This window comes from Balaenoptera physalus (assembly GCF_965194825.1).
Source record: "Balaenoptera physalus genome assembly, chromosome: 6".
In the NCBI taxonomy this organism is placed as follows: Eukaryota; Metazoa; Chordata; class Mammalia; order Artiodactyla; family Balaenopteridae; genus Balaenoptera; species Balaenoptera physalus.
In genome coordinates this window covers 129,333,145-129,347,947 of record NC_138885.1, presented here as the reverse complement: position 1 = coordinate 129,347,947, position 14,803 = coordinate 129,333,145, and the positions used below count along the sequence as shown (strand labels likewise).

At 45.7% G+C, this 14,803-nt stretch overlaps 1 protein-coding gene across 1 annotated transcript in view; it reads left to right on the top strand.

The window, feature by feature from the left end:
* Nucleotides 1–3,246: 3,246 nt before the first annotated feature.
* Nucleotides 3,247–14,803, top strand: part of DNER (delta/notch like EGF repeat containing) — a 326,447-nt gene continuing 314,890 nt past the window's right edge. Inside the window, exon 1 of the mRNA XM_082464617.1 lies at nt 3,247–3,609. Coding sequence (XP_082320743.1) covers nt 3,331–3,609 — 279 coding nt within the window. The 5' untranslated portion in view covers nt 3,247–3,330. The remainder of the gene's footprint in view (nt 3,610–14,803) is intronic.

Here is a 14,803-nt window from a genome sequence, read left to right as displayed (position 1 = left end):
TTTGCATTGGTTTGTAACATTTTTGTAACATCTAAAGTATGCTGCAGTTGAGTTATAACTCTGGAGTACATCCATGAAAAAAATGAGCCAAACTGTTTCTTAAAATGTCTCTGTTCCATCAAATTCAGAGGCCCTGGAATCCCGAATTGGATCCAGCCTTCTATCTCGCAGGAATAGCACACGTGAGATAGCAGGTCAAGCTGCATGGCTCACTGGGAACAGTCAGTCCTGCCTTGCCACTTTCTTGTGTGTGGTCTGGAGTTTTTTAACACCGCTGGGGCTCAGTGGCTTAAAACGACAATGGTTTATGTCTTACACCACATGTCCATTGCAGGTTCCCATTGCTTCACCACACTGCCCTCCCTCAGGGACACCGGCTCCACCTTTTGGAATCTTGATGGTCACCATGGTCACGTGAGTCATGCACTGAATTTTAAAGGCTTCAGTCTAGAAGTGGTGCATGTTATTGCCGCTCATATTTCATTGGCCAAGACAAGTCATGTGATTACACCTAACTTCAAGAGGGCAGGAAAGTACAATCCTACAAAGAAGTTCTTGGAAGGAGTAGAGATAGAAATATTGGCAAATAGCAGTTAAGGCCAAACATACAGTCGTTCATTAATATTCCATTTTCTTTATTTTAGCTCAGCATTTTAACTGGTTGAAATATTTTTATATCTTGATTCTGGTATGAATTGTATTAGCTGCCAAATTTTGAGAGTCTATGGCATTTCCCTAAAAACTTCCTCTAGCCTGGTAGTGATTCACTGACTAGTACATTCAGACTACAGTTGTTCAATGGTTTCAAGTCCACTTGCTCCATAAGGGGATCATGAGAAATTCTGTAACAGTCTTTGCTGAAATCACAGCAAAGACACATTATTTGGGTATTTTGCCCTTGATTTATTAAAGTAGGGTCTCTATCAAAAAAGGAAATAAGGTGGGTTAGGGGGAAGATTTGATGTTCTGTATGTTTGAAATAATATGAACCAAAGGTCTGGATAACTGAATTTTTAGTTTGCATTTAAACACAGAGGCAACATTATTTTAATAACTTTGGTTAATAAGACATGATAATATATTAGTTGGACTCTGGTTAGGTATTTGGAGGTCTTGCAGATGGTTGGAAACTGTCAGTCAAGTACCAAATCAACCTTCAGAAACAAAGAAAAGACCCACTTCTCCGAGAGTGATAACAGCAATAATAATAGCGAACACTTGCATGGTATTTACTGTGTGGATGTTTTGGAGCCAGGGCACATAATACCATGTCCTATTGTTCAGAACTAATCACATAGCTCCTCTTATAACCAAGGGGGCTGGGAGATTTAGTCTTTCTTTTTAGCTGGGAGAAAAATGGTCTTGAATTGTCTCTTTCATAATACGCCTTTTAAAGATTAAAGACAGAGAGAATACATATATTTTTAAAGGTTCAATATTAGCTGGAAAATTCAGAAATCAGCATCCAAAAAAAAAAAAACCACTGTTAGTTCTTCCATATTTCAAAGTGATATGAAATTCACCCACAAGGGAGGTGGTTAGGCAAAAATATAGTAAACAGAAGTGTGATTTTAATTAGCTCACAACCTTCCTTACACTTCATTTTGCTTCATTTGTTGTGTGTGTGTGCTGATGGAAAGGAATGAGCGGCACTAGTCCATTATTCCAGGATTTAAGGTAAGAAAGGTTAGTTTCAGGAAAGAATGCATACTCCAGGGGCACAGAAAGTGGAGGAAACACCTGATTGATGAGACAAGTACCAGCAGAGGGTGCTGGTGTGGCACAAAATTAAGATTTTTTAAAAAGGGGAGGTCTGGGCTAGAAGACAGCAGGTGTGAGGGAAATGTAATAACTGTTTGGTTCCCCTTGGAGGTATGAATTTCCCCGCTGCATGCAGATCTGTCTGGGTTTCAGTGATTTCTTGTGATGGCCACATGGATTTTAGGCATCTCCTAAAGCACAAACGCCTGACACTTGCTCCTGTGTCTGAGCGAGCCTGGGAGAGGTTGTGCAGTTTGGCTCCTGTCTTCACTGGAGACTTTCTATCTATCAGCCCCTGGCTGCTCGTCTGTGGCATCTCCATGCTAGGTTCATGTGCAGTCTCTACTTTCTTATTTGCCCAGCTTTTACAAAACTATATTTGTGCGCCCTAGAAAATCTGCCAACTGTTAATCCAAGAGGGTCCCATTTTCTCTTCTCACGTGGTCACCTTGAAGACAGGGAGCCTATACATAGCAGAGGTTGTGAAAGGTCGGGAGGGGGAAACGAGGTGGGCTGCGTTTCCTCAGCAGAGCCTGACCTCCTTGGCTGTCAAACGACGAAGAGCTCGATAGTAAACGCAAGCAGGGCCTTCTCGAACCTGCGCTTCTGAACTGCTCTTTCAGAAAACAGCGTTCTGGGCTGGCAGTCAAGTGACCCACTGGGGTCCAGTCCAGCCTGTCTGGGCCTCAGTTTCCTCCTCGGTTCAGCGACAGGGTGTAGACACTCTGATCCCGAGGCCTCTTTCAGCCCTCCCGCGCCATAGTCAGACACTTCCGAGCGGCGCGGCCGGTTCCGCCCTCCGGGAAGGGCCCGCGAGAGGGGAGGCTCTCGGTCAGCACCAAGGACAAGGGCCCCGGGGCGCGCTGCGCAGACGCAAGGTCACTTCTTAGCCAGTCCCGCTTGTCTGCGGGTGTCTGGGCGCCAGGGTTTGGAGGCGGCGCGGGGAGGGCTGTGTGTGCTGGGGGAAGTGGTGAGAGCGGGGGGAGCAGCCCCGGGGAATGAGGTAAGGCCGGGCCCCCTGCGGTCTCGCAGATTCTGCGCCAAGAGGCCGAGGGCAGTTCCTGCCAGTCGGGCGCCGCGCCGCGCCCCCGCCCGCCCCTGCCGGCCCTGCCCGGCCCTTGGCGGGTGCAGCGTTGCTCCGCATCTGGAGGCCCCGTAAAGTCCTCCCCGCGCCTGCGTTGACCCCCTCCACCCCCTTTCCTTCCCGAGCCTCGCCTTAGCTCCCCGCCGGGGCCGCGCCGCCACCACTGACCTCTGGACACACCCACGAGTCTGACCGCACCCCTCAAGGCTGGGGGCCCCGGACGGCCTTCCTGCTCCCCGTGACTCAGTTCCTTGTGGGGGAAGGGTCCCCACGACCCTATCCTCCCCCGCACGCCCGGAGCCCCGCCCCCGCTTGCCCCGCCCACAAGCCCCGCCCGCCGTTGCCCCGGGAACCGCGGATCCCGCAGCTGCAGGAAGCGCCCGGCGCCGCGGAGCTGTTCTCGACGCCGGCACCGCCGCTCCCGCCGCCAGGGCCGCCACCGCGCCTCGGCGCCGGCTCCCGCTCCCGCGCCCGCTCCGTCGGCCATGCTGCCCCGCCGCGCCCCGGCGCCCGGTGCGCAGCTGCTGCCCGCGCCCGCCCTACTGCTGCTGCTGCTGCTCGGCGCGGGGCCCCGCAGCGGCTGTCTGGCCAGCCCGGTGCCCGCCGCGTCCTTGTCCGTGTCGGGGCCGTGCGGCGCACAGCCCTGCCGGAACGGGGGTGTGTGCACCCCGCGCCCCGCTCCCGGCCCGCAGTCCCCGGCCGCCGCCGGCGACCCCGGCTACAGCTGCACCTGCCCCGCCGGGATCTCTGGCGCCAACTGCCAGGTGAGTGGACGCGGCGGGCGCGGCGCGGGGCGCGGGCCGGGGACCCGTAGCCTCTCCCCTCCGGCCACTGCGCGCTACCCGGTGCGGGGCTCCAGGGTGCCTGACACGAGCTTCCCCCGCTTCGGGAAGGGGATGGATCTGGCCTCTCGGCTCACGTGGACGCGGACCCCTGGCCGACCTTGCAAGTGTCGCTTCTCTGCCCACCCTGGTACTCCGGCCGTGCCGGCCCGGGGTTCTCGGAGCGCGCCGCTCCATGGCCTGGCAGCCCCCCTAGCTAGCCCTGGTACTCCTGGCACGACCATTAGCCGCCAAGTGGCGCGCCCATCTCGGCCCGGGCCGAGCCACACTCCGCTAGAGCCGGGTCTTGGTGCCCGTTCTGGCAGCGCAGAGGGACCAGCTCCGAGCGTCCCTGGCGGGGTTCATGTCCAGGTGGCCCCTGCTGCTTGTCTCGCTGGATCCTGCGTGTGTCGAGGGTGAGCCGTATGGGCGGCAGGGAGTGACGGGTTCCGTGCCCAGGGGTCGGGCATTTTCCTTCCTTTCCAACCCCCTTGAGGGCTCTAACAAAGCCGCCGGAGGCCGAGAGGTCAGCTGCCGCCCCGAGGCCTGCGACCAGCCCTTTCTGAGCTTAGGAGGAAGTGTTGGAGCAGCAGGAAGCATTGGAGGGGACGTTGCGAGTTGGGCTTGGTGTGTCGCCTTCCCGGCCGGACGCTCCTGGAGGCGCACGTTTGGGGCAGGCAGCCAAGGAGTGAGCTGGGCACCGGGAAGCTTCGTAGGGCCGTGCGAGGGATGGGAGATGGCCAGGTGCTAACCGTGGATTTGGGATTTCCAAGAGAATTTGGCAGATAGTAAACAAGGCTGGCTTACAAGTTTGTTAAAGCTCGGTGAAACCTACTAACCTATGAACACCAACATTTTCAGTAGGCGACTTGGCACACAGTGTGTGCAGGTAGAAAATCCCCAAGTTTCTATTCCAGGGCAGGGCAAGTGATGAATTTATCTGAAATTGTTAAATTCAACCAAGTGAATGTGGAACGTATAAGGGATCAGATGCTTTCTTTCTTACATATGGAGTGGAGGAGTTTGTTTCATATAAATTTGATAAAATGCCCCAAGAGTTACTTTGAAAACGCTCAAATGCACTTTTATTTCTTTGGGTAAGACGCCAATATTTTTTAATAGAGTTAAATGGGATTGAGAAGCTTGACCTTGACAGACGATTTTTGCTATTTCCTAGAATTGTTTTTTTCTCATTAGTAGCAAGTTATCAAGCTGAATCTATCTTTTCAACGTTGTGCTCTTCTTTGTTAATTGGTTCCAATAAGCTTTAATTCCCTCAAAGGAGCTGATGCTGAGGATGAGGAAGAGGATAATGAGTGCGTGGTGTGACCCTGCGGAGTAGATTGGGGAATGAGGACTCTTTGGGGAAATGCCTGTTGGAGCCGTAGGAACCATTAGGACAAAATCTTGCTCACTAATCTCCCCTGTTGACTGATGATCTGTATGACTTTTACTGAAGAAATGAGTTGCCTGAATGCTCCTATCAAACCACTCTCATAGTTACATGTCTGAAATCTGTCCTTGAAAGAAACAGTCAATTTGGATTCAGGGTGTAGTAGACACAGACAGGAGAAGGTAGTTTAGAGTGCAAATCAGTTTAAGTAAATGGGAAGAAAGAGCGGACATTGGGAATTTAACCCAACTCTGAGGCTTTTTTTTTTTTTTTGGTGATTCTAAAAATAGAAGAAATCTTCAGGAAAGGGGAAGACCTCTTTATTGCTTCCTAAAGATGACTCAGAGAAGCATAAGTATTTTTTTGTCCTAAGTAGTGTTTTGATATATAACGTATTCATTCAGAAATGAGTCATGAACTAATACACAGATATTGCAGAACCAACTAGTTCCAAACAGATTCGGGCTTCTTGGTCCTGTCTGAGGCGGTCTTAGCTCTGTGAATGCTGCGCACCTGAGGAGAAGCAATACTGGGTCTGGAGTTCCGAGTTGAAGAGAGCTGGAGTAACTAATTCTAACAGGAAAGCTGAGCAAATTTGGAACCTGATCTGGTTCCCGATCTGGTTCCAGCTTGGTTACCCAGAAGAACTTAAACTGAGATGATTCAGAGCCTTGTAAACCCATAAAAAATGGATTCCTGATCATTTTAATTTAATCTTTCATGTTCTTGCATTGACACTTGAGACTCATTTTCTGTGGGGAGAAAAAGGCAATCTCAATAGAGAAGTTAAACAGAGGGGAAAAAACCCCTCACACATACTCAATTACAGATAAGAGAAAAGGATGTTAGCCGTTGCAGACAGTGTGCTTGCTGAAACAGAATCGCATGCTCACTGGGTAAATTGAAAATGGAATTTTACCTGTACGTGAAGAGAATTCTGTAGACAGCAAGTGTCACCCCTCCCCCAACTACAAAGACAATAATGTTAGCAATGAAAACATTGGAAGCTAACTCTGAAGTCCTCCCTCCCTCCCTCCCCTCCCTCCCCCTCCCTTCCCTCCCCCTCCTTCCCCTCCCTCTCCCTCTCCCTCCCCTCCCTCCCCCTCCCCCTCCCTCCCTCCCTTCCTTCTTTCCTTCCTTCCTTCCTCTTCTCCTCCCCCTCCTCCTCCTCCTTTTTTCAGTATGTGTTTAAAATTAAGAAAACCATGAACCACTAATTGGGATTTAAATGGATTAAGGCTGTCTTCAGCTTTTGCCTGGTCAGCTGGCTGACGTCTGGGCAAGCCCCTGGGTCCAGGCAGTGCTTCTGGTATCATCCAGCGACAGGAACCCACAGAATCTGGGAACTGTGTGGTGTGAAGGAGGCTGTGTGCGTTTGAAGCTGAGCTGCTGGCATTGAACCTGCTATGACAGGTGATCTAAACTGAGTCTCAGGTTCCCATCTTCGAGGATGGGATCTGCCTCACCAGGTTGGTGATAAGGAGTCTGATTCTGTTTTTTGATGTTTGACTGCTGACAGCTTTTAAGCCACACCTGTCCCTCTTCCCCTTCTGCCCACATGGAGACAAGCTGATTAGAAAGCCTAGGTGTTCTTTCCTTTGGTGCTGGCGAGAGGATCAAACCGTGCAAGCCCCTGTTCATGCTTAAGATACATCTTTTCTAAGTCCTCTAACACACTTAAACCTATTAAATCATGAGCATTCAATGGATTCTAAAAAATGTATATGCAAGAGGGAAGAGATATGGGGACATATGTATATGTATAGCTGATTCACTTTGTTATAAAGCAGAAACTAACACACCATTGTAAAGCAATTATACTCCAATAAAGATGTTAAAAAAAATAAAAATGTATATGGAAATCTAGCCTACAGAGACACGATGACCATGATGATGATGGTGATTGCTAACTCTTTTCTCAGGCACTTGCCACGTGCCAGCAGTATTTCGGAGGCTTTACAGATACAGCTCCCCAATCCTCATCGTGTCCTATGGGCTGGGTGCTGTAACCATCCCCATTATTTAGATGAAGTGCAGAAAAGTTAAATGACAGGCCCAAGGTCACCCTGTTAGTCAGTGTGGGATCTGAACCAGTTAGCTGGCTTGATGTAGAGCTGTAGAGTCTGAATGGTGTGGAGATGAAAGTCCAGTCCTGGCCCTGTTATTTTTAGCTGTGTGACCTTAAACTAGCGCTGTAACCTCTTTGAGTCTTATCAGTAAAAAAGGGATGGAGTGATTTCTGAGGCTGGTTTTGCTTTAAAACACCTGGTTTTGCTCTGAAACTCAGTTTGCTGGCTGTGCCCAGCTGGAGTGAAAAGCCTCAGGACTGATAAAGACACAGCAGATTCCCCTTATGCTACCCACCAAGCAAGACCTTCACTCAGAGTTAGAATTGTAGGTCCTGGCTGAAGTTATTTTTACCATGATGACAAGCATATGGACACTACATAAAAGAAACACATGTTTCTGATGGGTTTGAAAAGACTTCAAACTTAAAATTAAAAAAAACTGAGGCTGCTGTTCTTGCCTTTCTGTTTCATTGGGGGAAGCAGGCGGGTATCAGAGGTGGCAGCTGCTGGACCAATTTTTCTTTTCCGGTGAGTGGTACAGGAACTCCTCCCTTCCATGGGGCCTTCCATCAAAGGTAGAGATTATTTAAATTTGTATTATTTGTATTATTTTGTTTTAATCCAGTTTTTTAATGAATTAATTCTTTGCCAGATATTCAAGCAGTCAGACACCTGTTTGTTTTTATCATGTCATGTTCTCTAGGAATCTTATCCTTTGGGATTAGAATGAAAATGTGTCAATTTCCACACTTGGAGGAAACAGGGGCTTGTGTAGCTGCTTTTTATGTAGTTTTACCCACTAAGCTGATTCTATAACCCTCTCTTTGATTTAACATGGAACTTGAAACAATGGTTCTGCTTCAGATGAATCCATTTTTGACTGAAGTTTGCTAACAAACAACAACAAAGAATTCTAGCTCTTTGCACAGCTTCAGCCTTCTCTGCTGGACTTTTTGCACATATGCACACCCACACAGACTCACATTGTGTTATGTGCAAAATGTCCTATATTAGCTGTCAAGAGACGTTGCTTCTTTCTCTGGCTTTTCTACTAACTTTTTGTGACCTTGGGAGAGCAATCGAACATCCCTGGACTTCAGTGTTCGTATCTCCAAAATGGACTAGAATGCTTGTCTTATTTTCTTTTTAGAAAAAATGCAATTAATAAATGGGACATTGTGAAATTTTTTTCGATAAATATAAAGGAGGATGGGAGAATGAATTTAAAACGTTTTGAAAAAAAGTAAAATGTTGCACAAATACAAGGTATACTACTAGGAAAAGGATTATCTGTTTCTCATATAAAGTATGATTACACCAGTCTATTCAGTGTCTGTGATTGTTTTCCTTCAATGAGCAGACTCAGCTTTTTCTCCCTACTAGGATGAGTTATGCTACAACATCAATTTTAAAAATGAAAAAATTCATTGTACTGAAATTTTGATAAATGTATAGTTCTTTTTATTCTGAAATAGACAAATAATTTCTCAGAAAATTCTCAGTGACTTTGTTTTCTTTTGAAATGAATGAAGCTCATCAAAATCCTTTGAACACTTTTAATAAAGGAAAGAAACAGTTGCTTTCCTTGGTATTATGAAAATGGAGTGATTTTCATATTCTGTTTATCCGGTGAATTCTTAGGAAACATCATTTTTCTCCGCTTGGCCACCTGACAAAAACACATTTCTGTCTTCAGCTTCTTTGCTTAAGCTTCTCATGTGACACGGTACCATCCAAAATGCTTTTGTTTATGCCCCCATTTCAGGCATCAAACAGGAAAGAAAACCTATCTGAGGCCGAAGGGTATTTGAGTCAGAAAACCGAATGACTGAGCTGTATTTTTAGATCTTCTTACCGATACAGGAGGCAGCTGTGGTCAGCGCTGCCTAACCCAGAGGCAGGGACCATAGAATCTTGCCCCCCAGACAGAAAGTCCAACAGCACAGTAAAGTTTGTGGATAGAATCTCTTTATATTTCCTCCTTCCTCCTTCACCTACACTGGTGCCGAACCCTGGCTGCCTGTAGAGTCCCCCAGGAGCTTTAACAAAAATGAGTGCCTGCGTCCCACTGTCCCACATTCCCCAAGTTCTGACTTAATTGGTGGGGCCTGGGCACCTGTGATTTTTAAATGTCCTCCAAGTAATTCTACTGTAGGACCAGGGTAGGGAAGCCCCCGCTAGACTCTGGTCATCTCCCCTGACAGCCTGCCCAACATGTGGCCTGTGGCAGAGAAAAAGAATACAGTCCCACCTGCTCTTGGTCCTTCTCATCCAAAAGCATCCAGTTTCAAATGGCCTGGAATTTCTGGCCCACACTTTCCTCCAGTGGCAAAGATTTTGCATCTCAAAGTGGACTTGAAGTCTCCACGAAGGTGGTATGTGATGGAGTGTTGAGTCCAGATGTGGGAATCAGACCTAGGGTAGACTCTGAGTGTCCTCGGATAAGTAACTAGTTTTTCTGCAGCGTGGTTTCCTCATCTGTGAAAATGGGACCCTGATGCCAACCTTGACGGTTTTTGTGGCTTAGAAAAGTATCTAGTCCAGTGACTGGCCAAGAGGAGACACCTACTAAAAGGTATCCATGGTGCATATCTGTAAGAGGACTCTTGTTTATTTCATGTTTTTCCCTTGGACCAAAAAAACAAAATTCTTTCTTTCCTACCCGTTTTCCAAAGAGACTAAAATTCCACCAGTGGAGATTCATTTCTTTGGTTGTGATGTATCAGATGCTAGAAAACTCGGATTTTGGTGCTGACTCCCTACAGCATTCACTTCTGTTAGTTCCTCCTCTGTACCCCCCTTACCAGGTGGGTCTCAAAAACAGTAAGAGAACAATGTGGACTGAGCATGCACTGGCCACCTAGCCTTTTATGGAATCATTCATTGCTTCATTTGAACACTGACTTGTCTTCGGTCAACACTCATACTGTGAGTCTTAGTGCAGTTGTCTTTAAGAGGAGGGGCTTCTCTAAGTCACCCCTCCCTGCTCCCCAGGGTGAGTGAGGGCAGAGCAGGACCCCTGAAAGGGCTGTAAGCTTCAAGATTACAGGAGCATCAGGCACCGGACAGCAGACAGGCAACCAGCCAAGAATGGTTTTAACATTTTAAAATGGTTGGAAACAAATCAAAATAAGAATAAGATTTTGGGACGCATGAAAATGATATGAAATTCAAATTCCAGTGTCAATCAGGCTTTATGGAACACAGCCACGCCCGTTCGTTTAAGTATTGTCCGCTGATGGGCTCCACCAGCACAGTGGAACAGTTGCAACAGACTATGGATTGCAAAGGTGAAAATATTTATCTGGCCCGTGACAAAGGAAGAGGTTGGCTGAATGTTTCCGTAAACGTTGGTGGAAAGAATTTATTCTTCCGTTTTTATTTGACTGAGCTAAATGAAGGCTGGTCCCCCTTCCCCTTCCCTTGTCCTCCCTCTGTCCCTTCTTCTCGAGGGGTGTCTATAGCCAGGCTCTAGGGCCAGCCACTAAGGCTGGATGCAGTGGGAGATATACCAACGGATAAACAGAGCCCTTGTCTTCGATCTCAAGAGTCATCCTGGGCAGACTTTAACTTTTCATTGTACATCAGGCCTTGTTTAATATGTTTGGACACTGTAGTTAGTTTACTTCCAGGGAGGCATGTGTAGTAGGGAAAGGAAACACCAGCTGTAGGGGTTTGGGGTGTGAATTTAGAGGTTTAGAATCCGCACTCGCTCACTACAAGCTTATTACCTTTTTTTTTTTTTTTTAAATTTATGTTTGGCTGCATTGGATCTTTGTTGCTTTGTTGTAAGCTTTCTCTAGTTGTGGCGAGCAGGGGCTACTCTTGATTGCGGTGCGCGGGCTTCTCATTGCGGTGGCTTTTCTTGTTGCGGAGCACGGGCTTTAGGCCCACGGGCTTCAGTAGTTGTGGTGCGCCGGCTTCAGTAGTTGTGGCTCGTGGGCTCTAGAGTGCAGGCTCAGTAGTTGTGGCACACGGGCTTAGTTGCTCCGCGGCGTGTGGGATCTTCCTGGACCAGGGCTCAAACCCGTGTCCCTTGCATTGGCAGGTGGATTCTTAACCACTGTGCCACCAGGCAAGTCCCCCTCTTTTTTTTTAATTGTTCAAAATTTAATCATGACCTATTTTATAAAACACAGATTCAACAATTGTAATATTATTATTGTTATGCAGAAATGTCTACTTATATTTGCAAACTTTTTGTTATTGTTTATCCTTCTTGCTTCTTAGGAGCTTATTAGCTTTCTTAACCTCAATTCTTCATTCATTCATAGGATGTTTGGGAGGATGAACAGAGTAGCTTGTAATCCCCCGGGCACAGAGTTGGCCCTCTGTGCATACGAACTGCTATTTTTGTAAAAGTGGATACCACTCTCCATTTCATGGCTAAGGAAACCCACCTGGGGTCATACAGCTCGGTGACAGCGTTGGAGAGCTGGGCCCCAGCGTTGGGGCTTCAAGTATAATGTTTTTGCTATTATTACACTGCATTTGCCTCAAACTGCTCCTTGTTTATGACTTTCAAAGTGAGTGCTGGAGGGGAACCAGAGGAAAAATTGGTAGCGGTGCCAGTTCTGGCAGTTTTAGTTTCTGCAGGGATGCTTTGGGTTTGTGTAATGTTAGGTTTTTCTTTCTTAAGAGAGAGAAACAGCATAGGGCTTTTGAAAAAGCGTGAGGATTTGAGCAATGAAATAAGTGTACTTTGAAAAGGAAAGGCGCTTGAAAAGAGAAATGTCTGCTATCTTTTGCTAAGGGTTCCTGAAAGCTGGCACATCCTTTAGAATTTCAATGCTGGCAATTATCTGCTGCTTGTAGTTAATTTAAAGGAGCATTTGTAATTACTTTTGGGTTTCAGAGGCAGATTGAAACCCCTTTATGGAAGGCATTTTGTGGTGGAAGTGATTACCTGAGATGAAAAGGATCTAGTCCCTCTTTTCCATGGGAAATCAGAACCCCAGAGTCTGTAGTAAATGGGCTGATATCCGCCCAGTGGAAGGACCGCCCAGTAAGGATGACTGACAGTTTCTGACAGTGTTCAGGTCAGATTTCCAAACTATGTTATTTGGAGCAAAATCCCATCCTTAACTTTTGAGCAAAGTGAAATGTATTAGAACGGGAAAAATGTTAAGTATATCTTCAGTATATTACCCAAGAAAGGGAACATTTTATCTAGAACATATGAAAAGAAAACCAAACTCTCTAACGTCAAACTGACCTTCCTGATTACTCCTTACACAAAGGATTTTCAGAGTCTCTTTCGAAAATTAAGGTATAATTTATATACAGTAAAATTCACTCCTTTAAGCATTCAGGTCTATGATTTTTGAAATACAGTTGTGTAACTGTCACTACAATTAGGATATAGAATAGCTCACCTCCATAAATGTCCTCATGCCCCTTTGTAGTAAACCCTCTCCCCAGGCCCAGCCCCTGGCCTCTGCTGGTCTGATTTCTGTCCTTACAGTTTTGCAGTTTCCAGAACATCATATAAATTAAACCGCACAACATGTGTGCTTCTTCTATCAGTGTAATGCTTCTGAGGTTGCATGCAGCAATATTTTCTTTTTATTGCTGAGTAGTATTCCGTTGTATGGATATACCACAATTTCATTTATCCTTTCACCGATTCATGACATTTGGGTTGTTTCCAGTTTTTGGTGATGATGAATAAAACGTTCACGTACAGGTCTTTAAGTGTACATGTTTTCATTTCTCTTTAGTAAGCACCTAGGAGTGGGATTGCTGGGTCATGCGTAAGTGCATGTTAAACGTTATAAGAAGTTGCCAAGCCGTTTCCCAGGATGACTGTGTCATTTTGCATCCCCATCAGCATTCAATGAGAGTTCCAGTTGCTTGCATCCTTGTCAGGTTTTGGTATCGTTGGTGACTTAGATTTTAGCTATTGTAATAGGTGTATAGTGGCATCACGTTGCAGTGTTAATTTGCATTTTCATAACAATAGATGACATTGAGCATTTTTTAATGTGCTATTTGCCATCCATACCTTTTTTTTTTTTTTTTTGATGAAGTGTTCGGTTCAAATGAGTTATGAGAGTTCTTTCTAGATTTTGGATGCACATCCTTTATTCCGTATGTGACTTGCAAATATTTTCTCCCAATCTGTGGCTTGTCTTTTTATTTTCTTGACAGTGTCTTTTGAAGGGCAGGTTTTTAATACTGGTGAAGTCTGATTTATCAATTTTTTCTTTTATGCTTTGTGCTTTTTTGCGTCCTCTCTAAGAAATCTTTGCTTAATCCAAGGTCACAAAAAATTTCTCCTATATTTTCTTCTGGAATTGTATTGTTTTAGGTGTTACATTTAAGACTTTGACCCATTTAGAGAGAATATTTGTATTTGTATGTGGTACAGTGTATGAGTAGTTTTTATTCATTTTTTGGCATATGGATATCCAGTTGTTCCAGAAATATTTGTTGACAAGACTGTCCATCTCCACTGAATTATCTTGGCACCTTTGTTGAAAATTGTTCAGCTATACATGTGTGGGTCTATTTTATTCCATTCCGTTGACTTTATATATCTATCCTTTCACCAATTCCATACGACCTAGATTACTGTAGTTTTAGAGTAAGTCTTGAAATCAGGTTGTGTGAGTCCTTTAAATTTGTTGAGATGACATGGAATTCCAAGAATCAGGATAGCACGTCACATCTAGGTAGAAATTAGGGTTCTTAACCTGGAATCTACAGGTGGTTTCAAGAGTATACAGATGTCCAGAGATGCCAACTTTTTTTTTTTTTTAATAAATTTATTTATTTATGTTTTGCTACGTTGGGTCTTTGTTGCTGCGCGCGGGCTTTCTCTAGTTGCGGTGAGTGGGGGCTGTTCTTCATTGTGGTGTGCGGGCTTCTCATTGCGGTGGCTTCTCTTGTTGTGGAGCGCAGGCGCTAGGCGCGTGGGCTTCAGTAGTTGTGGCATGCGGGCTCAGTAGTTGTGGCACACGGGCTTAGTTGCTCTGCAGCATGTGGGATCTCTTCCCGGACCAGGGCTTGAACCCGTGTCCCCTGCATTGGCAGGCGGATTCTTAACCACTGCGCCACCAGGGATGTCCTGAGATGCCAACTTTTGTATGTATTTGTTCTCTTGGGGAATGGCTCACAAGTTTCATGAGATTCTTGAAGAAGTCTTCCACCAGTAAAATAACTACTAGTACAGAGGAAGAAGAAGCTAGCTAAATACACGAGAAACTTCTGGGCAGGGACGAAAGCATGTACCAAGAGCCAGCCTGGGACCATGAAGTAGCCCCCAAATAGGGGTGCCAGCTAAAATACAGGATGCTCAGTTAAATTTGAATGTCAGATAAAAAATGAATTTTGTTTTCTATGTGTCCCAAATATTGCACATTGTTTTTCTGAAATTCACATTTAACTGGGAGTTCTTTATTTTTAATTTGCTAAATCTGGCAACCTTACCCAAAAAGCCTAACTAATCCCTGCTCTGATTCCCAGCTTTGCTCTAACGGGCTTCTCAATGGCAATTTAAATTCTTGCCAAATAATTACACAAGGCAAATTTTATTAGCTTGCATTTAAGATAATAATTTAGCTCATAGTTTTACATCTTCTTGGGCCCTTTTAAGGGCAACCATCAAACTGTGTTAGGGCATTAAAAACCTATAAAAATATAGTGAATAAGGCCTACTGGTAAACTTATCTTA